This window comes from Saccharomycodes ludwigii, chromosome IV (assembly GCF_020623625.1).
Source record: "Saccharomycodes ludwigii strain NBRC 1722 chromosome IV, whole genome shotgun sequence".
Lineage (NCBI taxonomy): Eukaryota > Fungi > Ascomycota > Saccharomycetes > Saccharomycodales > Saccharomycodaceae > Saccharomycodes > Saccharomycodes ludwigii.
Genome location: NC_060203.1, coordinates 401,610 through 427,894, shown reverse-complemented (window position 1 = coordinate 427,894; position 26,285 = coordinate 401,610). Strand labels below are relative to the sequence as shown.

The window sequence follows — 26,285 nt, the reverse complement described above, 5'->3', positions numbered from 1 at the left end:
ATTATTTACGGGGCCGAGCTAGCAAGCAAATTAAAATCAAATAAAAGGGGAAAGTCCCGATTTTCGGAATATATCCATCGTGTAATATAAGTAATAGGCCCCTCGGATCCGAGATTTACAATCTTTTTTCTTTTTCTTTTTTTCTTTTCTTTAAACCATTGTTTGAAAAGCTGTCTTTGGCAGGATAAATATTATCGACTGAAACAAAAAAAAATATATATATTTAATTGTGCGATATACTTTATATCCTTATGCTTCGGATATCAGTAATTTACTTTTATATCATTTTATACGGGATATTTGCCTTTTTTTTTTTTTTTTTTTTTTTGTTTTCTTTTTTGTTTTCTTTGTAAAAATTAACTTGTACGTGACAAAATGCAAAAGTAATATGATAATAACTACATTATGACTAAGAGGAAAATTCTTATTAACATTACTATATCAATATAAGAAAAAGAAATATAAACATAAATCAACTCAGTAAAAATGATTGAAGCAGTAACTCAAAGAAGATCAAATGTACCAAAAATACTTAACGCTTTCAAAAATAATAACACTTCCCAACACTTCTCCAAACTAAGGGATACAAAACTGTTATTAGTTGGTGCTGGTGGTATTGGTTGTGAGTTATTAAAGGACTTAGTGTTACTTCAGTATGGCGAAATCCATGTAGTTGATCTAGATACCATTGATTTATCAAACTTAAACAGACAGTTTTTGTTTAGACACCGTGATATTAAAACACCAAAATCAACAACAGCCGTTAAGGCCGTAGAATATTTTAATACAAATACCAAATTAGTTGCTTACCAGGGCAATATTATGGATCCAGAGATATTTACCATTGATTGGTTTAATCAATTCGATTTTTTTGTGAATGCATTGGACAATCTACAAGCTAGAAGATATGTTAATAAAATGTCCCAATTTTTAAATAAAAAATTATTGGAAAGCGGCACTAGTGGGTTTGATGGATACATTCAACCAATGGTTCCGCACTTAACAGAATGTTTTGATTGCACCACCAAAGAATTACCCAAGACTTTCCCCGTTTGTACCATTAGATCCACTCCTTCTCAGCCCATACATTGCATTGTCTGGGCTAAGGATTTTTTGTTCCAGCAGCTCTTCACTTCAGATACTACTATTGAAAATAACAATAATCACAACTTTGGTAGTACTGATCCTAAAGAAATTGAAAGAATTAAAAATGAAACCAATGAACTGAAAAGCTTGCAACTGGAAATAACAAACACTAGTACCAATAACAATATAAACCAGATTATTCAACATTTATTAACTAAATTATTTGTACAAGATATTAAAAAGTTATTATCTATTGGCACTTTATATAATAACAATAGTAGAAGCAACAACAAGAATAAACCATCCCCCCTATCACAAGAATTGATTAACGACACCATCAACAAAATGAAGATCAACAGCAACAATAAAATTTTAAAATTAAATAATGTTTGGGACATCAACGATAATCTCATCAGATTTATTGAAGTTGCTCATGTGTTGATTAAAAGATATCGTAAATTGTTATCATTGGCTTCTTCCTCCGAGAATAACAACAAGGATAACGAAGTGTGCATCGAATTTGATAAAGATGATCAAGACACTTTAGAATTTGTAGCCACAGCAGCCAACTTAAGATCATTTGTTTTCAATATTCCCATTTTGTCCATTTTTGATATTAAACAGATTGCAGGGAATATTATACCAGCAATTGCCACCACCAATGCTATTGTTGCTGGACTATCCTCCTTATCCTCATTAAAATTTCTAACGTCTTCATCAACTTTGTATTCTGATAAGGATACCAACGATATTACTTCCAACCTCTCTATTGCATTTACTGCTAAAGCTGGTAAATTGGGAAATAATAATAAATATATAACGACAACACAAGTGACTAAACCCAACCAAAATTGCGTAGTTTGTTCAACCGTTATGCGCGGATTATTAAAAATTGCCGAAGACGGTAATGGTAATGGTGCCGATAGTTGTAATTCTATTGTTTTGAGTGATTTAATCGATAATCTTGTTTCCAAATATGGATATACCAATGCAGAAAGTATCTCGATAATGGACATTAATAGTGGCAGATTATTATACGATGCCGATTTCGATGATCTACTGAATAAAACCCTAATCAGAGACTTAAAAATATCCAACGGTAATATTTTGCTGATCACTGATGAAGATGGCAACGATGCTGGTAAATTTAGAAAGCCTTTGGAACTTTATTTCCAAATCTGCAATGACAATATTAATGCCGATCATAAACCTAGCTTGATATTGCCAGATATAGAACTTCCATTGGTTAAGCCACTAAAGTCAATAAGTATGGACGAAACAACGGATATCAACGACAACAAATCTCAAATTAAAGAATACGATGAGGATAATGGTGTTATTGATATTGATGACAGTGATGATGAATTAATTATGGATTTTAACGGTGATGCTGATGAGGAGGAGGAGGAGGAGGAGGAGGAGGGAAATACAACTAAACATAGTATTTTATATGATGACGAAACTGATATTTCCGCTGAAACTGGAATTGAACCACCCACAAAGAAGACTAGAGGTGAAATTCGACAATCAAAAGACCATGAAGATGTTATTATTGATTTGGATTAGATGAATGTAATTTTTCCATCTTTTTTTTTTCCTTTTAATTATTTAATAAATATATGCATATATTATAATCCGTATAAAAAGTAATCGTTATAATTGTAAACATAATAATCAGGCTTAAAATACATACAAATATACATAAGACAAATCTCAAAAAAAAAAAAAAAAAAAAAAAAAAAAAAAAAAAAAAAAGAAAAAGAAAAAAAAAGAAAAATAAAAAAAAAATTAAAATAAAACAACCCACTAAATACTATTAACTCACTTCCCCCCTCCTCCATCAAAACTAACTATGCATTGAAAAATTCATGCTAAATTGGTGAATGACTTCTTATCCGCTGAAACCAAGAATCCCTTTTTTTAGTTTTAACACCATTTCCGTGTGGCTTTAGTGGCCTCAAGAAGTTTTCGTCAGCATCCGATGGGAAACTGGTTATTTTTACATTGGTTGCTGTGGCAGTACACTTGGTAGTTGAGCTGCCATTATTATCATTAGAAATTGTAGCAGAGTGATTATTTATATGTGTAGCGTTAGCCGTGGGCGTAATTGGTGTAGTTGAAGCACTGCTGTGATTAGAGGCACCATTGGTGTCAACAGCACATTGCTGCTGTTCATTAGTATCTATAAAATTGCGTGGTATGACAGTCACTACATTATCTTGATCGGAGTTACTACCAGTTAATGGGCTGGGAGCAAATATTGGTGTCACTGGGCTATAGCTATTGCTAATGCTAGAGTTTAAATTTAGACTACTTGTGGATCTTTTTGTTCGGACTCTTGGTATAGACAAATTCGGAACGCTTAAATTATTGTTAGTAGCAGATATGACAGAATTAACACTGTTGGAAGTATTGGCGTTTGCACAAAATAATTGATTCCTTATGTTTTTTGCTGCTGTATGGTCTGCAGAATTGGCATATCCGCTTTGTACATTCCTAATAATACCATCTAACGTGCTGTGGCTGTTGTTGTTGCTTTTTTTCAGGTCTCCTGCTGCAAGTTCCAACTGATTCTCAGAAAATGAATTAGTCAAATCATCGAAACTGCTGTCTTCGCTGTCTATATTACTAGCTGCAGAGGCTTCAATTTTTCGCTGATTATTGCTGTTATGTTGAAAAGTGTGGGGCTTCTGTTTGATAGTATGTTTTACACGTTCTTTTTCTTTGACACCATAGTAATGGTCATAATAATCATAGTCGCCGTCATCATCGTCATCATCATCATCATCATAATCATCATCATCCAATTCATCATCAGGTGCTGAATCCATCCAAATACTACTCCTATTTTTAATAATTAATACATCGGGCAATATAGCTGGTTTTGATGATAAAGACTTACTATGTGGTCTTGTTGTTTTAACATGCAGTTTACGAGTATTTAACAGGGGAGAAATAGCCTTTCTTGGCTGTGGTAACATTGGCGAACCAACTCTCTCTATTGATCTATTATCAAGAGATCTAGTATTTACAATATTTGCACCTTCTGATGGGCTGGTTGTTGTTATAATAGCGGGTAGCTTACCATTGCTAGAATGATCTGTTTTCGGCACATTGTTTTTGGTGGTACCAACAGTGGAAATGGGAGTGGGGGCAACAATCGGATTCGAATTCGCCTTATATTCGCCCAATTTTAGTAAATGTGGTAACAATTTATACGAGAAATCAATTAAAAATTCAACGCAATACCTAGAAATTTCATACTCTCTAGGATCCATATCGTGGTCTGGATGAGATAATATAGAAGGTTGGAAAATGGCGGCTAAATTTTTGGAAGTCATTAAATTTTTATCAGAATGTTGAGAAAACAAACTTAATAAATCTAATAAATATATTAGTAACTGCTTAGAGTCTTTGTTTAAATTGTGGAAACATTTTTCATAACTCTTTAAGGCATACCTTATATCTCTGATCAATTTCCTTTTATGATGATTTGACTTTCTTCTTCTTCTATATTCTTGTTCTGTTATTGAATTTTTCATTTCTTCCAATTCTTTCCCCTGCTTTTTCAATAAGTTCTCTTGATCCCTACTGATAAAGTTCGAACCACCTCTTTGCATATTTTTCAAAATCCTGGGTTTGCTAATCAAGGGTTCTCGAAATTTATTGTAACAAGCAATAGGTATTAGTGGTTCCTCTAGGTTGTTTAGATATCTTCTTAAGATGGTAGCCGCATCATGTACAGTAAAAGATTCCCAGTTATTAAACTTTACACCGTAATCTGGTGTTGAGAACATATATTGTAAATTTTTGACTCTTTTACTATTACCAGCTATACGGAAAATCCCTTGTGTGTTTAAACCATTACTCTTCAAAAAAGCACCACATTTGGCCACAACCACGGGTATTTTACCAAAGCTTACAGATTCAGATTGTACAATAACTTCTGCACTTGCGGTACTTAAGCTTTCTTGCAATGTCACACCAAACACCCGCCCATGAAAACTGTGCCGTTGCTTTAGAAAATCATCCCTGTATTGTTTATAACTTGCCATGTTATTATTATTATTATTATTATTATTACTGTTAGGGATATCATATTGTAATGTATCTTGTGTTTGCTGTGATTTTTGTTGAGGTAATACAATTTTATTATTGCTACTAAAACTTTTAGACAATTTTGGTCTAGTATTACCAATTCTATTATTAGTGGTAATAGTGGGGTTACTATTAGGTGTTGCAAACGAATCCGTTGATAAAGATTTGGGATTATTCATAAATTTTAGCCATGAACCCAAGTTCTTGTTAGGGGATGATGTTTCCATTGTTTTGATTCTATACAATTAGATTGTTGTTGTTATTATTGTTACGGGAGGATATTAATTAATTACAATTATAAGTCTATTTTGTGTTAACCTATTATTAAAACAAAAATAAAAAAAAGAAATTTATTTTTAGTTAATTTTGAGGCTATTATTATTCTGACTAAATTATTTAGCTTTGTTTTAAGGTTTATAAATTCAATTGTTTTGCTTGTAGACTATAATTTTATTTTTCTTTATATTTATTTATTTTTTTTTTTTTTTTTTTTTTTTTTGTGATATGTTCCAGAAAATATTAAACGTAAAAGAAAGAAAAGGAAAAGGAAGAAGTTAATTATTACGGATGTTACAAATGAAAAAAATATAAAAAAAAAAACAAAAAAAAAACAAAAAACAAAAAATTATTCGATGGAAAAGCTTACCCAGCCACAAAGGGTACGCCTTCTTTATTATTATTATTTTTTTCATTTACCGTCTCTGCCTCTCTTTCTACTTGGCATATTTCCCAAAATAACCAAAACAATAAACTAAATCAATAGAAACATATGCAGCACACCTCAAATTAAACCAAAGAAAAAAAAAAAAAAAAAAAAAACAAATTACAAGATTAGCGCTTCCTTTCTTGCCCAGCCTTACCGTCTCTCTCATGCGCCTATTTTCATAACCGTTGGAAAAGGTCTAATTTATCACATTTCATATATCCTTAACTGGTTATTAACTAATAATATAATAATAATAATAAAAATAAAATGATATTAATACTGATAAAGAACATCCATATATGTTTATATGACACATTTAAAGGGTTTTTTTTTTTAAAATAAAAAAAAAAAAATAAAAAAAAAGAAAAAAGACACGTATATATATATATTAAAACCATTCAATTAATTATTCAATTGAACATAATTACCTGGAAAAACACCAGTTTGTCCGTTATAAGTACCAGTCCACCATTCATTTGCATCTGCCGTTTTTTGTATAATTTGGATAACGGCACCTGCTGGAAAGCTTAAATCACCTTGAGCTTGCGCCTGATATTCATACAATGCAGTACAAGTTTCACCCGCTGGAGCAGATGGTGAGGCTGGAGAGCTATAGGCAGGTGGTGCAACAGCAGCAGTAGCAGCTACACCGGCTGGTGCACCAGTATATCCTGGGACAGCACCAGCTGCTGGTTGTTGAGGTTGATAATATGCCTTTTCATTGGGATACCCTTGTGGTGTAGCAGGATTGGCAGCAGTAACAGCGGCAGCAGCAGTAGCAGGAGGAATACCACCGTATCCTGGTAAAGCACCAGCAGCCGGCTGTTGAGGTTGATAATAAGCCTTTTCATTGGGATAACCTTGTGGTGTGGTGCCAGGATAACCTTGTGGTGCAGTACCAGGATAACCTTGTGGTGCAGTGCCAGGATAACCTTGTGGCGCAGTGCCAGCAGCACCTGCATAAACAGGAGCACCACCGTAAGTAGGAGCAGTACCAGCAGCAGGATACCCACCCTCTTCGTTTAAACCGGTATACCCGGGAGAAAGTGGTGAGTTCGGAGAAGCCATTTCGCTATCTTTACCAAATCTTCTTCTCGTCATTTCCAACTTGGCCTTTGAATAGCCCAATTTAAAGTGAGTTATAGATAGAGCGTCTGCTTGTTCCTCGACATTACCTCTTTTAGCCTGGAAAGCTTCTAAAATGTCACTTTCTAAGTCAAAATATGGAATTTGTAAATCCTGGAATTTTGTGTATAAAGTATAAAAAATATTCAATTGCATGTAGTAAAATGAAACAAACATTGGCTTTAAAAATTCATTCTGCAATGAAAATAATTCGGGTAATTGGACCTTCATTATGTCATTGTAATAATCAAATTCTTGTTGTGCAGCTTCAACTTCACATTGTGCTTTGTATAGTCTTTCCTCATCTTTGGCAGATGGCTCCTTTTTCTCCTCATATTTCTTGACCGTATTTAAACGTCTATCCAAATCTAGTTGTTTATGTGCTCTTTTAGTGGCCATTTTTCTAATCCCGTTGACAATACGCAATAGTTCTTGAGCTGGCTTGACAATTTTTTCATCAATCAAATCTAAATCTGGCTTCAATGTTTTTTGTAAATCGGCAACAATTTCTCTATATTGAACACAAGCATCAATACCCTCAGGATTATCTTCAGGAACCGTAGAATTAGGGTCACTCATCTTCCCACTGATTGGCTTATATATTTCTTCTATAGCTTTAGAAAAACCAATTTGGTGGTTTAACATTCCATTAACTGCATTAGAATATCTTTTACTTTCTTCACTTAATTTTTTGGTTTCCAGTTCTATTTCTTTAAATCTACGTTCAGCGTCTTCATACACTGGGTCACTTGTTACATGACCCATATGCATTTTTTGACGAAATTGCTGAGGGGCTCTTGTAATAGCTTTTGTAAACCCTTTAAAACTCATCTTAATTTTTTTATAGGCTGATGCTTTTTTTTTTTTTTTAATGGTTAGGTATAAGCAAGGCAAATGTAAAAAAAGGTGAAAAGTGGTAATATATATCTAAAAAAGAGAAAAAAAAAAAAAAAAAAAAAAAAAAAGAATTCAAAGAGTTGGTCTGTTTGTTATGAGCTAAACATGTTATCAAAAAATGTATATTTTCTTACCAATATTTTTGACAACCGTATAAAAAGATTAGTGTGAAAAAACCAGGCAGAAATAGCTTTAGAAAATAAGCCATTAGTAATCTCTCTTTTTTTTTTATTTGTATTGTACGCAGGTGTCTGAAGGCCATGTTCACTTTTTATTTTTTATTTTTAATTTTTAATTTTTAATTCTTACCCCCCCTTCCCCCTTTTTTTATTTTTTTTTAATAAAAGAACCTTTTTAACCTTAAATCCGACAAAGTTTAAATAGTAAGTCAATGGCGAGTAGCTAAGTGTCCTCTCTCTCTTTCTCCACGCAGAATATCATATCTAAGCACGTGTTTTTTTCAATTTATAACTCTCTTTCCTTTCTAATAAGCGGTCATTCTATAAGAGTTCGGATTGGCTGCGGACTATTGCTGATACCAAACCAGAAAATACACAAATTTTTAAACAAAAAAAAAAATAAAAAGAAAAAGGCCAACCAATTATTACAAAATCAAAATTGAATCATTGATTTTGACTCAATAGCGCACTAGATACCATTAGTGATAATAACAATAACGATAGAAATAATAATAAAAATGGTTCAAGGAAATATCGAATGTTTTGAACAAAATCCAAGAAACTCTATAGAAGACAGTAACGTTGATTTTGAAGATGAAGCACCAGAAGTTATAATACCTCAATTATTGGAAGAAAGAGCTGAAGAGGACGAGTCCAATTTCAATGCCCAAGCAAATTTTGATTTATATTCTGTATTTTCTCAAATATCCCAGGAAACAGGCTCAGATATAGATGACTTACCCTTTAGGATAACAAAAGAAGCAACAACAACTCTAATATGTGCCACTTTTGGCGGTCTTTTGTTTGGATATGATACGGGTGTCATATCAGGTGTTTTGATAGATATTAAACCAGATGATTTACATTTGCCCTATATTTCAGATTTACATAAAGAATTGATCACCAGTGTGACATGTTTAGGTTCTATTGTAGGGAGTATACTAAGTAATAAATTATCAGACACATACGGCAGGAAACCAACCTTTAAATATTGTATGTTTATTTTCATTGCTAGTTCTGTTATAATGTTTTTGTCTTTCAACTTGCTACAACTAATTATAGGCCGTTTTTTAGTGGGTGTTTCCATTGGTGTGGCTACTCAGGTAGGCCCCTTATACCTATGTGAAATTTCACCCAATAAAATAAGAGGCGCTCTAATGACTTTAAACACTATTGCTATCACTGGTGGCCAGCTACTAGCCAACCTTTTATCACTACTACTCATCAAAGGAAACACCGAAAGCATAAACATCAATAACCGCGGACATCATAAATGGAGAATCCTATTGTTATTATCGTCTATACCTGCTATATTAGTTTTAATTTTATTACCATTTTCACCTGAATCACCCAGATATTTGGTATCCAAAGGGTTATTAAAAGAAGCACATGACTCTTTAAGTTTAATATATCCATATGCTACTAGAGAACAAGTTGATTATAAATTATATAGGATTGTTAAGGATATTTTAAAATTATCAAAATATTCTCGTTCCTATTTACTACCGTCAATAGTTTCTCAGAATAACGAAAACACTAGTAACAATAACACCGGCACCATCAGTAACCCCCGCTACAGTGATCCTAATCCCGGTGCTCTTATCAATTTACCATTTACAGATGGAACTCCCTCAATTCTACCAACATCACATATCGACGACGAGGAGAATTCCACCACGCCATTATCAAGAAATATAGTTTTCAGACAAAACTTTTTACGAAGATCTAGTGACATTCGATTGGATTTATCTTTACTTCAAAACTTATTGCAAAAACAATTAAATAACCCCAATAATTATGATGGTAATATTTGTGATCCAAGAACTAAAAAGGCTTTAACTGTTGGTTGTATCTTGATGTTTTTCCAGCAAATTGTTGGATTTAACGCTTTTATGTATTACAGCGCCATAATTTTTCAACCACTTACTTCAAACCCATTAGTTCCTGCAGTTATTGTAGCTTTCACAAATTACATTGGAACGTTGTTTGCTCTAAATTATATCGATAACATAGGATCTAGAAGAATGCTACTATATACTATACCAGTCATGGCATTGGGTTTATTATTATCTTCCTATGCTTTCGAAGAATTTCGTGCGGACGATAAGGAAATTTTAAGAATATTATTAGTAGCATTGACCATTTATGTTTTTGGATATGCAGCTGCAATGGGTAATGTCCCTTGGAATAGCGTATCTTTTTTACCCCTAAATAAAAGAAGTTTTGGTTCTTCATGTATATCGGTAGTTAATTGGAGCACCAATTTCTTTGTTTCTATAACATATTTATCTTTTATGAATTACATGGGGAAATCATGTACAATGCTTTTTTTTTTATTCATGACTATATTGAGTTGGATTTTCACTTACATGTATTACCCTGAAATTAAAGGATTATCTTTGGAAGAGATTGGGCAAATTTTCAATAAAGAAAATGGAGTAGATGTCAATTACGTTTATAGGAAGTATCATATATAATTATGGATATAAATATTGCATTTTTTCATGTGAGCTGTGTAAAAATATGTTTATGAAATGTTTTTTTTTTTCTCTCTCTCTCTCTCTCTTTTCTTTTAATGTGTAACGATAATGGAGAAGAAAAAAAAAAAAAAATAAAAACATAATTATTGTTCTCCAAACGTTTTATATATAATATTTGATAAAGATTTTCCAATTTTTTTATTACCAGGCATATCCTTTAAAACATCCATAATTAACCTGCTGGCTTCCAACTCAGTTTTACAACATCTATAAGCCATTAATAACGATTTTAATGTGGGAAATTCTGATTGAATAGCTAAAGCTTTATCTAACGAAACCCCCTTGACTGCCAATAGACACCTTAAATACAGCTCTTTTACAGTTAATAGAGAAGACTTACCTAAAACCTCTTGGAAATGCTCGAACTTGTGACAGCACTCAATATTACTGTTTTTTCGTTCGAATTGATTCCTGAATTTATTTAAAGTTTCCCTATATTCATTTTTTTTGGAAAAACTTTTTGGGGATAACATCAAAATTTTTTTGTCTTGATAATATGTTACTATTGTTTTATGCAAACTAACTAGCCAAGCTACAGTATCATCTGAATTGCTTGTTCGTTTCACATGAAACCCTGAATATATAATTGTATGCCAAATGGAAGTCTTCAAAGCACCTGCCATGTGTTGTAATGGTCTGCTAGTGGTTTCCTCTACCAAATAAAATATGTTTTGACACCCAGTTTCTAAGAGTCTATGCTTTTGATCTAGAAATCTATTATCTTTTACACTGGATGCAAAATCATCTAATCTCTTACGCTCAATCATGAAATTTAAACAGCACTCAACCCCCGTTTTTTTATGCCTTGCTACCCACAACATATCACTCAAATTCAAACTTTTAATTTCATTATACACACCTCTCGTCCTTAGTGCTTTTGAAAAAAAATCTCGCTGATTTTGCGCTTTTATTTCTCTTTGATCTATATACAAGACAATATCATACGAGCCAGGCTCCCATAATTGGTAATTAATGCCTTCGAACCTTGCTCTCAGTATCTGATCATTGAAGCCTTTTAATGGTTGGATATTTTGTGGATTATTGTGATCCATAAGAATACTACCGTCGTTAATATTATCTATATGCTCAGTTACTGTCTCTGTAGCTATTGTGTTCATTCTTAAAAGGGGTCTATTTTCCTTTTTATAATTGTAAGTGTGTCCATTGGTATAACTAGCCAAATCAGTTGAATTGTTTCTATTTAAAGAAATAGGATTTTCCCATGCTTTTTTATTATTTACTTGTCCTAAAGTAGTAGCAGTAGTAGTAGTATTTTTCTTTAGTATGGCACTCAATAAATCACTTAGATTGGCTGTCATTTCATCACTAGTATTGGCAGATTTATCATTTACGTGGTCATTTTCAGAGATATCACTAAAGCTAGAGGTACTAGAACCACTAGATGTTGGTTTTCGTTTGGTGCTAGATTTGGATCCTTGTTTATATGTGTTTTGTTCTGCCCTCAGTTTTCTGTTAAAATAACTCTCGTTTTCAAAAACGATGTTATCGATTTTTTTCATACTCAAAGCCAATTCAAATCCAGTTTCGCTTAATCTATACCTTTGTGGCTTACGTTTACCATTACATTCGAGGACTAACTCATGCTTAACCAAAGTTTTTGTGCATGACCAAGCATTATAAAAATCATTTGCCGATGGGTTACTACTAAATGAGGAAGAACAAAAATTAGTAGCTATATCTATCACCTCTGATTTCGTTGCACCATCTTTAGCCTCAAAAAATAATGATAATAGAGCCAATAATACTGCATATCCACCACTGTTTTTTGAAGGAACATATCTTCTTTTTTTAGATACTTTTCTTTTCTTTTTTTTTGTAATATCCAAAGAAACAGCAAAATTATCAACTTCCTTCTCCATTCCTCCTTCAATAGACTCCAATATTTTGCGTTTATTTTTACTAGTACCTTTCCTGTTAGCAACATGAATATCGACCTCTTTATCAAGTCCAATAATAGTACTAGGACTCGAATCCACACCGGTAAGGGTGGCTACGCTCTTTGGGTCTGAATTGTGAAAGTCTTCGGAACTTAAAACTTCCTTAATTTTCCTTTGAGTGTTTGGCCCAATACCTTTAACTTTCTGTAATGACTCGACATCGGGTAATGGCTCTTTATAATTTTTAAGATTGGACATTGCTTTTTTATAGCATAATAACATTTTGTCTTGTTGTGGTGTTAAATCGTTTATGCATTTCCCTAGTGCTTCTATAAAAAAATTTTTTTTATCCATCTCTTAATATGGTTTTAATTCGTTCACTTTGGTGTTTTTTTTTTTTGTTGTATAGTCGTTGCCAATATTGTAGCTTTGCTTGTGTGCTTCTTTGATATTTTTGATTTTCTTTTATATATCTTTTCTCAATAACATTTGATGATGACAATGAAGATAATATGTGTTTGTATACTGGTGTTTAGCTCAGTATCTTACAATACTTTATAGATTTTGTAGTGATATATCTGATAGATAACCAATATTTTTTTGTAAATTGATCGAGTCTTTTTATAATCTGTAAAACAAGGCAAAAAAAAAAAACCAAATAAACATGTAAATAAAACAAAAACAATAGAGCAATGTGGTATCCAATACAACAATTTTCGCGACTTTAAAATAAATATAACTAAACAAAAAAAAAAAAAAAAAAAAAAAAAAGCGCCGGAATCGAATAACTTTTGTACAATCAACTTAAACCATCCATCATACAAGAATCAAGAACACGTAACAAGAATAATTTCTTAAATAAACACAAAAATTACATAATATATATATATATAAATATATTTTTATTTTTGATTTCAAAGTAAAATAATTAAAAACAAAAAACGTTTACACAGTACAATATATATATATATATATATATAAAAGGTTAAACACCATCAATAAAAAAAAAAAAAAACTAATGGACTATAAGATATGGAACAAAAATAAATTAACATAAGTGAGGAGGAAAAAAAAAACTTAATGAATTAAACCACGATAAATATGAATCACAATTTATCGTAGTATTCTTGCCAGCCTGGAACTTCTTCCTTCAAACCATGTCTCTTACGGGCAGCAACAACAATTTCACCAGCCTTGGAGGTTGGGTCCAATGGATCAGAACCTAAAGTAGACCAATGGTCGAAAACCATTTGTGGGAAAGCTTGACCACCAGTAGCTTGTCTTAATTCACCAGTGAAACCAAAAGATTCGTTAACTGGCAAGTAAGCCTTAACAGTGAACAATGGGGTACCTGGTCTTTGTTCTTCAGAAACAACTTGACCTCTCTTCTTGTTCAAAACAGAGTAAATACCACCAACGGCTTGTTCTGGACATTGAATTTCAACCAAAAAGACTGGTTCTTGGATTCTTGGTTCAGCCAACAAGAAACCGGCGTAGGTAGCTCTTCTCATGGTTGGGATAATTTGACCACCACCTCTGTGGATAGCATCAGCATGTAAAGTGACATCCAAAATGTTAACTCTGACAGATCTCATTGGTTCACCGAAAATTGGACCTTCCTTAGAAGCCCATTGGAAAGCAGCAACTACAGAATCTTTAATTTCATGCAAGTATTGAACAGCCTTGGTTTGGTCAACGACAACGTTTGGACCGTTACCATCTGGACCAAAACACCAAATCTTTCTGGCATCAGTAACATCCCAGCCGTATTCGTCAGCCATAATTCTAGCTCTGGCTTTAATATCATCTCTGGCATTAATCTTACCTTCTTCAATGGCCAAAGAACATTCTTCCTCCATTGGTTGAGCCTTCAAGTAAATTCTGTTATGCTTGTTTGGAGATTTGGATAAAGCAACTTGGGAGGATTCACCTTCAACAGTTTCTCTGTAAGCAACGACTGGTGGAGAAATCTTCAAAGGAATACCAGCATGGTCGTTTTCCAAATCTTGCAAACAAATTTCCAAATGCAATTCACCGGTACCAGCAACAATATGTTCACCAGATTCAGAGATACAGGTCAAAACACATGGGTCAGACTTGGACAATCTCTTCAAACCTTCAACCAATTTTGGTAAATCGTTAGCGTTCTTGACTTCAACAGCAACTTGGACAACTGGAGAGACGGAAAATTTCATAACCTTCATGTTGTGAGCATTTTCAAAGGTGGTCAAAGTACCAGTCTTTAATAAAAATTGATCGATACCGACTAAACCAACAATGTTACCGGCTGGACAGTCATCAATTGGTTCGACAAATCTACCCATCATCAAAACAACTCTTTGAATAGCCTTGATAAACAAATCATCTTTCTTACCTGGAACATAGTTTGGACCTTGAATTCTAACCTTTTGACCAGATTTGACAGTACCAGCAAAAACTCTACCGAAAGCATAAAATCTACCTTTATCAGATGTTGGAACCATCTTGGAGACATACAACATCAATTCAGAAGTTGGGTCACAGTTCTTGATAGCAATACAAGCTGGATCATCAGCTGGACCTTCATATAATTGTTCAGCTCTGTAGTGTTGAGCAGTAACTGGAGATGGCAAATGTATAATAATCATTTCCAACATGGCATCGGCAGCTGGCAAAAATTTTCTCATAACAACCTTCAACAAAGCCTTACCTTCCAAATCTTTTTCATCACCCTTCAAAACAATTTCCAATTTTTGTAACAAAACTGGAATTTCTTCCTTCTTAAAGTTCATAATAGCAGCAAACAATCTGAAGATTGGGTCTAAAACGAACATGTTGAAAGCTCTTTCCAAACTCTTACCATCAGCATCGGTATCTTTGTTGGTCCACTTCTTAGTCTTTGGGTTGAAGTAGTGGTCACCCCATAATCTTTCCATCATCTTTTGTCTGTCAACACCAAACTTCTTGGCATATCTGTTAGCAAATTGACGAATGGTAAAAGCCCAACCGTGCAAACCGGAACCAAAGGCAACAGTACCTTGTTGTGGGTAAACTTGGACATCACCCAAAACTTCATCAGCATAGGTAGAGATAATAACATTAGCAGATTCGACAGTTCTAGAGAAAGTTTGATACAAATCTTCCTTGGTGACTTGCAATTCCAACAAAGCTCTGTCAACCTTGTTAATGATCATAACTGGCTTAATACGTTCACCCAAAGCTTGACGCAAGACGGTTTCGGTTTGGACACAAACACCTTCAACGGTATCAACGACAACCAAAGCACCATCAGTAACACGCAAAGCAGCAGTAACTTCAGAGGAGAAATCGACGTGACCTGGAGAGTCAATCAAGTTAACCAAAAAGGAGTTACCTTCGGTCTTTTGTTTGATTTCTTTGACATCATCGTCACTCATTTCAGCAAACAAAGAAATGGCAGTGGATTTAATAGTAATACCTCTTTCTTGTTCATCCTTTCTGGTATCCGTGAAACGGGCTTCACCAGCCTTAGCAGCGGAAATAATACCAGCTCTTTGGACCAAGGAATCGGTCAAAGTAGATTTACCATGATCGACATGGGCAATAACAGACATGTTACGGACATTAGTAACTTTGTCCATTAAACTACGGATTTGATCAACAGTAAAAGCAACCATCTTTGTGATCTATTATTATATATTTGTTTGTTAGTTGTTGGGGTTATGTTATTTATATAGAAGCTTTTTCAAGAAATAGCATAAATATGTTATAAAGATGAAGAGACAATATTAAAACTGTTAAAAAAGTAACAAAAAGAGGGAAGAAAGAAAGGAAAAAGAAGAAGAAGAAGGAAAAAAACTAAAAGCAGCGATGTCTTTAAAGAAGAAATTGGCGAAAACAAAATAAAGGAAGATAGCCTGAACAAAAATTTTCTTTAATTGAAAAGTAATTAAAAATTAGGAAAGAAGCTTGTTCTTTAATTAGAATTGTAGTTATTTTTATAATAAGTGTATATAACAGAGGAAAAAAAAAAAAACAAAAAAAAAAAATAAAAATTTTTTTCTTATTTCTTATTTCTTTTTTCTACGATGATTTCTGTACATAATTACCCTATGGTCTTAAAAAAAAAAATTTTTTTTTATTGTTTTTTTGACAATTTTTTTCATCATCAATTTAAAAAAATATTTTTTTTAATTTTTTTTTCGATAATTAAAGGGAAATTTGATGTTTGCTCCATTTTACCATTAGAAACCACTGCAGATCTATAATAAATTCACAGGTAAAATATTTGTTGTACTGCTTTTCGATTTAAAAAAAAGAAACGACTAGTTAAAGTGGTGCACATGGCTGTCTGCTGTAGAAACACACGTAACTAATCCTAATGTATATATAAATAAGAAACGCTCTGATAAACGGCGTACGCTAATTCCAAAAAAATGAATAAAGGAAATTCAGAGGATATTTAATCTTGTTGTATGGGTAAAATCATTTCAAGTACATCATTTTTCTACAAGAACCCAACAAAAGAACTTTAGGTTTTTTTCTAAATTTATTATCCAAAATTGAAACATTAAATAAAAGCAAGATAAAAGTAAAAAAAAAAAAAAAATGGTTCAGTGTGCAGGTTCTTTTAAAGAAAAATAATAAAAATAAAACTATTTTATATATCACGTTATTTAACATCCACTTGCCAAATATATATGTATCCTGTCACACGAAAGTGGATTGACCTAATAAACTGGCTGCAGTTTTAGCAGACAGCAATGCGGCCATACCATCATTATCGTCATTATTTTTATCTGATACGGTTTTATCAACCTGTTGATTTTCTTGTATGTCGCCGGTTATTGTATCTCTTCTACGATTACCCGACCAACTATCTCCACCGTTATCTTTAATATCACCATCGTTATCATTGTTCCTATTGGGGTTAACACTACTACTACTATTATCAGTACTATCACTCAGAACATTTTTTCTTCCTAATCTGCTTAGTCCACCTCTTTTATCACAATTTCTAACATCTTTTCTAATTTTCTCTAAAATGCTCAATTTCTTCCTTTCATACTCAATATTCTTCAAAGCATACTGCGATATAAATTTCAAGTTTTGATCTTCCCAGAAACCAACAACCTGTTCATCTTTTTCCACCAATAATTCATTGGTCATTTTATCTAATTTGTGTCTTAATTCATTTTCTATAATCGTGATCCTTTGTAAAGATCTTATAGCTTCGTCTACTTTGAGAGGGCTTATATCTCTTTTGGCTCTTAATTTTCTTGTGTTATCCTGTTGTTTTTTCAAGTTGGATTGCACATTGATTAAATCTCTCATTAATATGTGTCTATTGGTTAATGTTTCTTTAACATTATATAAGTCCTTAATACACCAATACAACCCATCATATAAGGTTGCCATATTGAAAGTGGTTAAAATACTATCAAAATCTCCAAGGGAAATAACTGTTTTTCCCAACCTCTTGTACATAAGGTTAGTCAAACTACCATTGGTGGTCGTAGAAATAGCAGTATTATTGGCAGTTAATTTCCCTAGGTTCTTACCTAAATCATTTTCTTGGATAGACACATTTTGCTTCTGTTTGCATACTTTAACTAGTTTCTCTTGAATCAATTGACAATTTTTTCTCCAAGACTTAACCATTGGTCTAAGTGTAGCCAATTCTGTACATTCGTCAAATGGTGGTTGTAGTTGCTTTAATGTTTTTCTTTTTAACATTTCAGCAGGATTGTTACTATTAGCAAGTGGTGTATTAGAACTTGATACAGATAACGTAGCACCTCCGCTATTTAAAGATACTGGATAATAGGTGTTATAATCACTTTCTAAGAATATAGCTAATTCTTCATTTTTCAAAATAACTGGGTTTTTGCAAATCCTATATTCAAACCAATCATGGTAATATTTTTGTAATTGAAATAAATCCTCTTCATTATTGACACCGTATGAAGTCTTAAACATTGGAATTGCTGGCGGAAATATCTCACAAGATAATTTCTCATCCTGGATCAAATATTGTTGAAATAATTCAAATTCAGTAAAGGACTTGATTATATTTTTGTTTATTTTTTTCCTAAATGTGGGTAAATTAGTGTTAATCTCTAAGTGAACAATCAACTCATTATTGATATCGTTAGCAGAACCGTTATTACCAATAAACCCTTTATTACTATCACTAATAGAGCCTGTTGTTGATGTAATAGTATGATTTGAAGTCCTGGATAACTTAGTGATTTTAACTAATAGTTTATACTTGGCTAGGAATTTTTTGTGATTTTCTTGCAATGTGGCACTTGTTATTGTATTATTGTTAGCGTTGGTATTGTAATTCTCTATTGTATTATTATCTGAGCTGATAATATCTTTATTTTGTTCATTTTCAGGAGGATTAGGATTGTTAGTATTATTTTCACTTTCATTTTGTACCTTTTGTGTTTCTAGAAAAGACTGTGAAAAGGGGTTGTTATCATAATCGTAATCATAATCATCGTCATCAGCATTGTTATTATTATTGTTGTTGTTATTATAAGAGTTCTGCATTCTTTTTTTCTGAATTTGTTCTTATATGATTTATTTTGTTTTGTTTTCTGAGTATTCTTTCTTATTTGATTGATAAAGGAGGAGAGAACAGTATTTGTGATAAAAAGACTAACAAAAAAAAAAAAAAAAAATAAAAAAATATATATATAAATAATGTTCTCCTTCTTTTATTTTTTTTCGGTTTGTTCTTGTTTATTTATTTATTAATCATTTATTTTTTTTCTTGCTTTTTAGAAATGAAATACTAAGATTTAATTCAAGGTCATTTATCCGAGATTTCAATATTACGGAGTCTCGGTTTAATTAGTTTTTTCTTTCTTTCTTTCTTTCTTTCTTAGTAATATTTTTTATTTCAGAGGGGAAAAAGAAAGAAGAGGAGTGGAATTATTGACTTGAAATGTACATTCCATTATATTCGTAACCTTTTTACTTATCAATATTGATTTCCAAAACGGTGCTGCTTTATTTTATTTTATACAAAGCGAAAAAAAAAAAAATATGAATAAATGAATAAATCAAAGCTGCTACTTTCATAAAAAATAATCACACGATATCCTTTCTTACGTACAGATCTTATATCTTTTTCTTAATCAAATCCTTGCTTTTTATTAACTTTTGTCAATAATAATTATTTTATTTCTTCTTGAGAAAACAAGGAGACCTAAATATATATATACCATATGTAATTTTTTTTTTTTTTTTTTTTTTTTTTTTTTTCGTTTACCACTTACAATTTGTAGATCTTCACTTGATAAGATTACTCAATTGTTACAAGGTCGAAAAAAAAAAAAAATAAAAAGTTGTATGGTTCTAATATTACGATTTCCACTTCATTTATATAACACAAACTTATTAAAAAACATAAAAAGGAAAATAATATATAAAAGTGTAATGACCATAAGCAAACATACAAATAATAAAAGTACAGCTATCCCGAAGTTAACAAACATTAAAGGCATTGTTTTTGACATGGATGGTACTTTATGTTTGCCACAAAATTGGATGTTTAAAGAAATGAGACAAGCCGTCGGTCTGACCGATAGAAGCAAAGACATTTTACAATATATCGAAAGTTTACCAACTTTGGAATCACAAAAAGCAGCAAATGACGGAATCGAACAAGTTGAACTAAAGGCAATGCAATTGATGCAACCACAGCCTGGATTAAACGAGTTAATGGAATATTTAACCATAAACAGTATTTCTAAAAATATATGTACAAGAAATAAGATAACACCTGTGAATGCTTTAATTGGTAAATTTATTGATACTAAATATAGCAAATTTGATTATATTTTAACGAGAGATTTCCAACCAACTAAACCATCGCCTGAACCGTTATTATATATTAAGAATAGATTGGATAGTAGCAGTAACAATAATGTTGGTAAGATGGTAATGGTAGGTGACTCAATTGATGATATGAAAAGTGGTAGATATGCTGGTTTTATAACTATTCTTTTATTAAACGAAAATAACAGTTATTTGGTGGCAGATAATAGTGAACATAAGCATTTGGTAGATTATACTATTACTAGATTGGACGAACTGATTATATAGGTCAAAAAGTTATATAAAATAGAAAGACGTATTTTTGAAAAAGACAAAAAAAAAAAAAAAAAAAAAAAAAAAAAAAGGGGAGCGCAAATAGTATTTGGTGTTGTCTAATTGTAGCATTTACAGATACCGAATTGCCTCGGATAAGAGAGACTTGTATCACATTGAGTCACTGTTTAATATATATATTTTTTATAGGTTTATTAAGAGGAAGTGGTAGCTTTTGTAACTTGAATTTTACTACTAAAAAAAAAAAAAAAAAAAATTAAATTAAATTAAATTAAATTAAATTAAATTAAATTAAACAAAAGAACATTAATTGTGTTTCAGGTTATCTACCATACTATAACCGTGTATATTTATTTATTTCATTATTTATTTACTTACTTATTTAATTATATACTTGTTTATTTATTTACTTACTTATTTATCTTATTTTATTCTATTTAATTTTATTCTCTTTTTTTCTTTATATCCCGCCTCCAATTATAGAAGCAAATGAACCAATAAATACTTACTAAAAGAAGGGAAATAATTGATTGATTTTTAAGAATTTAATACCACAAAGTACTATAAATATAGGGAAAGCAAATTAGGAAAGGAATTTACCTTGTTTTAATAGGAGTAGAATATATATATAAATATAAAAGAAAAAAAAAAAAAACTATCATTTAAATTCTCTGAGGGATACCGAGAGATCAAGACAAATAAAGGACACGTAAAGCAAAATTAAATAAATAAATTGTTGAATTAAACAACCACATCTTAATAATCTCCAGTAGACTCGCATACCCAATTATATATACATATATACATACTAATTAATACTGTTGATAATACTACAGTCACTAGCGGTATGGATAGTACTACTGTTTTCACTTATCCCAAATGTAAAAGATGCAAAGAACCCATAACTGGTGGTCATGCCTATGAACTAGGAGGAGATAGATGGCATACTCACTGTTTTAGTTGTTATAAATGTGACAAACCATTGAGCTGTGATAGTGACTTTTTAGTGTTGGGAACGGGTGCTTTGATTTGTTTACAATGTTCAGATTCATGCAAAGTTTGTGGATCCAAAATCGACGAACTGGCTATCATTTTGTCTAATAGTAATGAAGCTTATTGTCCCGCTTGTTTTAAATGTTGTAAATGTGGAGATAAAATAACCAATTTGAAATATGCCAAGACCAAAAAGGGCCTTTATTGTATAAATTGTCATGAAAAGTTATTGGAGAAGAGGAAGCGACATCATGAACATAAGAAAAGAATTTCAAAAAAGGATTTACCTGATCTTCCTGATGATATGATGATGCAGCCTCCTATTAGGTCACCGAGAAGAAATAATAGCATCTCGATTACCAAGAATAGTTATGTTAATAAATCTAAAGATATAGAAAGTAATGAGAAGCTGAATGTTCCTAGAAGCATTAGTACTAAGAATATAAATGTTCTTGGTTTAGCTGCGCCAATTAGCATAAAAAGTGACAAGGCACCTATAATACCTCAGGTATTACGTGATGGTTATGAGTCAGGAGAGGACAACAACGTCGAAGAAGAAGAAGATGATGATGATGATGAAGAAGAAGAAGAAGAAGAAGAAGAAGAAGATGATGATGATGATGATTACAATGAGAACAAGGACAATGAAGGGGACTTTAGAGACTTAAATAATAAAAAAAATAATGATAACAAAAATGGCAATACTGATACTGATAACATGAATAAGAACAACAATGGTGAAAACAATAGTTTTAAAAGGAAAATAAATTATAACAATGGCAATTCTAATTTGGTAAACAACACTGGTGGAAGATTTGGCCATTCGCACAAAGCTTCCATTGATGATATTTTAGAAAGCACATTGGAGAATAATATAGAAGACGAAAAGCTATTATTAAACAAAACGCCACTACGTAATAACGTGATAAATAAATCGCCAAATAGGTCTGCATTTGTTTATGAAAGCGATGACAAAAACAGGGATAATGATGATGAAACGTATAGTGACACAGCAAATAGAGAGGTACATATAGATAATAACATTGTGAAAATTGGCATGCCTATTAATAGTAGAGATAACAACAATAGTATGTATAATGATACTAATGATGACAAGAATAATACTAAAAACAAAACCACTGATAGGGAATATTATAGTAGTGAACTGATAGATATTTATGGAAATAATAAAACTACTACTACTACTACTACTACTACTACTACTACTACTAATAATAATAATAATAATAATAATATCGCCTATCATGAAATTAACATCGGAACACCTAATTCCAATACTGCAACCTTGGGTAGCTTTGCAGATTTAAATCTTCCATCACCAGATAAAAAATTATTGTTCACTATGAGTACTAATAATGATATGATCACTACTGGGAATATGAACCGTAGTAATAGTGCAAGCACTAAAATGCCTTTCATAACAAATAAAAATCCCATTATTAAAAGCTCCATCCATAAATCAGTGTCTACAAATGATATTAAATTACTTCCTCCTAATAACTCCACAGATAATAATTCTATGGCTACCATGGGTATTAATAACATACGTTCTGTTACTGCTGCTACGCGTACTAGTAATAAAGGTAATTCAAGAAATAATAGTACAACCACTCCTATTAACAATGACAATGTAAAAAACAAAATTAATAATTCTGCATCAACATCCAATTCTGTTCATAGCACTCCAAAAAAAATAAACAGGTCATTATCCTTAAAATCACCTAGGAAAATATTGCATTTTAAAACATCTTCTTCAAACCATAGTAGCAATCACACTACCCCTTCTACTTCTAGCCATATTAATAGTACACCAAATGGAACTACAAGTAACACAAGAAAAGGCTTAGGAATATTTGATGTGCATGGTAATAATGAGGCTGAAACTGATACGCATACTGGATGGGGCATTAGGCAATCATTAACCATGAACAGTTTGAATCATAGGACACCCACAAACCACAAAAAATCAAATAGTTCAAATGGGGGTAGTAGTTTGGGGTATATTAAATCACCTAATAATAATGGTGACAATAATGTATTACAAAAAACACCCTTGTTATACAGTGCTAATAATACTGAACCTATTAACAATTTAGATGATTATAATCATGCTACTATTGGTAGGAACAATATAAATGGACATAGGAGAGTTACTTCTGCTTCATCTATAATACCTATCCCATCATTACCTCAAACACCTCGTTTGTTACCTAATTATAGCAATACTGGTTCCAATACCAATAGTCATGCTATGAATGGTCAAATTGATAAGAATGGTAATAATACTGATAACAGTACTATTACTTCCACAAATACTAGTCTTAAAATTAATAATGAAGGTATTGTTACTAATATTGATAATACTATGGAATTAGAAATGAGAGATTACATGCTACAATTAAGAAAATTGAAAATGGAAATATTAACTATGCAAAATACTAAGGAAACTTTGCAGGTAGAAATCGATAATTTAAAAAAGACAAAGGATAGGCTGTTCTTAGAAGTTTCGGGATTATCTTCTCAAAAACAAAAAATGGCCAATCGTGGTTCATCCAATGAGTCAATTGATAACAGTAGTAACAATACAGATTATTCTCCCTCAAATATAACAAATAAGACTGAAAGTTTTACAAGTAGTAGTACAAATAGTGCTTCGCATACCAATAATAATAATAATAATAATAATAATAGTGGTGTTAAGTTTTGGAGGGCCATATTTAGTAGCAATAGTACAAATAATAAAAATAATGTTAATTTGGTATCCATAAGTGATCCAATACAACAACAACAAATACTACAGAATAACAAGAAACAAACACAGCTAACATCCGTTAATGGTGTTTCGCATAGTGACAATGAAAACAAGATGCCTTCTTTAATCGCCATTGAAAGACAATTAAACAATTTCAATGTGGGTAATATTAATAATATCCATAATAATAAACCTGTCTTGTTGTTGTTAAACAATATGACATTGATTTCTAGATGTAAATATGAGAATAAAATATTACCAACAATTGTTCAATTTTGCATAAACACAATTGAAAAAAATGATTCTTTTATCCGGACAGAGGGCTTATATAGAAAAACTGCATCCAAAATAGTTATTGAATCATTTGAAAAGGAGATTGACAATGTTATTGATTACAATAGAATGAAATTTATATGTGAGAATAATCGTGATTATAACGATGTTCATGTACTTGCATCAGTTTTGAAAAGATATTTAAGAAAATTACCTATTCCTGTTATACCATTTACTTTATATGAACCATTTATTTCATTGTCCAGGGATAGTACCAATGTAACTGCCACCAATAGCAAAATGGATCCTGCAAATAATAGTATGACTACTAGTGCCAATAGTGAGAATAATACCCAATTGGTCAAATCTTTGATGAAATTAGTTGGTGGTTTACCTAAAGAGCATTTTGATTGTTTAAAGGCAATTATACACCATATAAGTACGGTTTCGAAATATAATAGAGAAAACCTCATGACAATTCATAACTTGGCATTAGTTTTCGCTCCCAGCATATTACGAGATTATACCGGTATGTATGAAATAAATGATATTCAACATAAGAATGTTATTATGGAACTTTTTATTAAACATGAAGAAAGAATATTTCAATAAAATAAATCTAAAAAAAAAAAAAAAAAAAAAATTAAAAAAAATTAAAAACCTAACAGGATATTTATTATTGACTATTTACAAACGATCCCAATGTATATATTAATATATATATCATCAAATAGAGCATTTTAACTTTGAGTATTAGTGTATGTCTTTAATTTCGGATTGGGATAACATTTCTAATCTTCTATTACCCAACCTTAACAAATGTTCAATGGCACCAAATTCCTTTTTTGGTAAACTTTTATATTTTCCAAACTCTTTTCTTGTAAAATCAATAAAATGATGCCTGTTTTCTGTAGGCTTAGTATATGCGGTACGAATACAATTACGATATAATGAAACTACTTGTTTTTGCAAGCCACTTAGTTTTTTAGGGGCAGTCATTAGGCGATACTGATTCTTTGTTGTATTTTGTTTTTTAATTGCTCTTGATACTGTTAGGTCGCAATGTACGATTTAATTTAATTTAGTTTGATTTAATTTTTTTTTTTTTTTTTTTTTTCATTTTTTTTTTTTCCCAAGATGAAAACAGCTTTTGATCCCCCCCCCCCCCTCAAAAAACAACAAAGAGACCAAAAAAAAAAACAAAAAAGTAGTATTTGAACAAGTCAAAAGGTACTTTTATGCACAGATGGTTAACACTTTCCCGTATTGATTTTTGTAATTATATTTAATAAATATACTATTTCCGAGGTAGGTCCGGTTTAGCAACTCGGATGTCCACTATAGTTTATTTATTTCTTTTTTTTTTTTTTCTATTTTTACCTTTTTTTGACAAATGATTACACATGCACACAACGGCGTACTTTTGCTTGCTTGTCTTAATAAACCGTAGCAATAAATTTGCATAGCCATGATTTTTAATTGCTCAACTTATTTTTATTCTTTATCTCCGTGTATGGTGTAATTAATTCCAACGCATACGTAACCTTCTCGGCATTTGAATATTTAGTATGTATGAAATTGAGATAATAATTTTAAAATAATCATTAAATTTTACAACGAATATTTCTATTTCTA

At 31.5% G+C, this 26,285-nt stretch overlaps 10 protein-coding genes across 10 annotated transcripts; 4 read left to right on the top strand and 6 right to left on the bottom strand.

Annotated features, from left to right (window-relative positions):
* Positions 1–486: 486 nt before the first annotated feature.
* Positions 487–2,652, top strand: UBA2 (E1 ubiquitin-activating protein UBA2; the record flags this gene model as incomplete). Its single annotated transcript, XM_046077823.1, has 1 exon — positions 487–2,652. The coding sequence occupies one exon, from the start codon at positions 487–489 to the stop codon at positions 2,650–2,652; it is 2,166 nt and encodes a 721-aa protein (XP_045934212.1).
* Positions 2,653–2,957: 305 nt separating this feature from the next.
* Positions 2,958–5,411, bottom strand: SCDLUD_003250 (uncharacterized protein; the record flags this gene model as incomplete). Its single annotated transcript, XM_046077822.1, has 1 exon — positions 2,958–5,411. The coding sequence occupies one exon, from the start codon at positions 5,409–5,411 to the stop codon at positions 2,958–2,960; it is 2,454 nt and encodes an 817-aa protein (XP_045934211.1).
* An 881-nt stretch (positions 5,412–6,292) lies between these two features.
* Positions 6,293–7,846, bottom strand: RVS167 (amphiphysin; the record flags this gene model as incomplete). Its single annotated transcript, XM_046077821.1, has 1 exon — positions 6,293–7,846. The coding sequence occupies one exon, from the start codon at positions 7,844–7,846 to the stop codon at positions 6,293–6,295; it is 1,554 nt and encodes a 517-aa protein (XP_045934210.1).
* A 763-nt stretch (positions 7,847–8,609) lies between these two features.
* On the top strand, positions 8,610–10,568 carry CIN10 (Cin10p; the record flags this gene model as incomplete). The annotated part of the gene is made up of 1 exon (XM_046077820.1): positions 8,610–10,568. The coding sequence occupies one exon, from the start codon at positions 8,610–8,612 to the stop codon at positions 10,566–10,568; it is 1,959 nt and encodes a 652-aa protein (XP_045934209.1).
* A 146-nt stretch (positions 10,569–10,714) lies between these two features.
* On the bottom strand, positions 10,715–12,883 carry MUS81 (Mus81p; the record flags this gene model as incomplete). Its single annotated transcript, XM_046077819.1, has 1 exon — positions 10,715–12,883. One exon carries the CDS (start codon positions 12,881–12,883, stop codon positions 10,715–10,717), a length of 2,169 nt encoding a protein of 722 aa, XP_045934208.1.
* A 752-nt stretch (positions 12,884–13,635) lies between these two features.
* On the bottom strand, positions 13,636–16,164 carry SCDLUD_003246 (elongation factor 2; the record flags this gene model as incomplete). Its single annotated transcript, XM_046077818.1, has 1 exon — positions 13,636–16,164. The coding sequence occupies one exon, from the start codon at positions 16,162–16,164 to the stop codon at positions 13,636–13,638; it is 2,529 nt and encodes an 842-aa protein (XP_045934207.1).
* A 1,033-nt stretch (positions 16,165–17,197) lies between these two features.
* Positions 17,198–19,045, bottom strand: VPS17 (retromer subunit VPS17; the record flags this gene model as incomplete). Its single annotated transcript, XM_046077817.1, has 1 exon — positions 17,198–19,045. One exon carries the CDS (start codon positions 19,043–19,045, stop codon positions 17,198–17,200), a length of 1,848 nt encoding a protein of 615 aa, XP_045934206.1.
* Positions 19,046–19,936: 891 nt separating this feature from the next.
* On the top strand, positions 19,937–20,605 carry SCDLUD_003244 (putative haloacid dehalogenase-like hydrolase; the record flags this gene model as incomplete). The annotated part of the gene is made up of 1 exon (XM_046077816.1): positions 19,937–20,605. One exon carries the CDS (start codon positions 19,937–19,939, stop codon positions 20,603–20,605), a length of 669 nt encoding a protein of 222 aa, XP_045934205.1.
* Positions 20,606–21,458: 853 nt separating this feature from the next.
* Positions 21,459–25,262, top strand: SCDLUD_003243 (GTPase-activating protein RGA1; the record flags this gene model as incomplete). Its single annotated transcript, XM_046077815.1, has 1 exon — positions 21,459–25,262. One exon carries the CDS (start codon positions 21,459–21,461, stop codon positions 25,260–25,262), a length of 3,804 nt encoding a protein of 1,267 aa, XP_045934204.1.
* A 141-nt stretch (positions 25,263–25,403) lies between these two features.
* On the bottom strand, positions 25,404–25,649 carry SDH6 (Sdh6p; the record flags this gene model as incomplete). The annotated part of the gene is made up of 1 exon (XM_046077020.1): positions 25,404–25,649. The coding sequence occupies one exon, from the start codon at positions 25,647–25,649 to the stop codon at positions 25,404–25,406; it is 246 nt and encodes an 81-aa protein (XP_045934203.1).
* Positions 25,650–26,285: the final 636 nt, after the last annotated feature.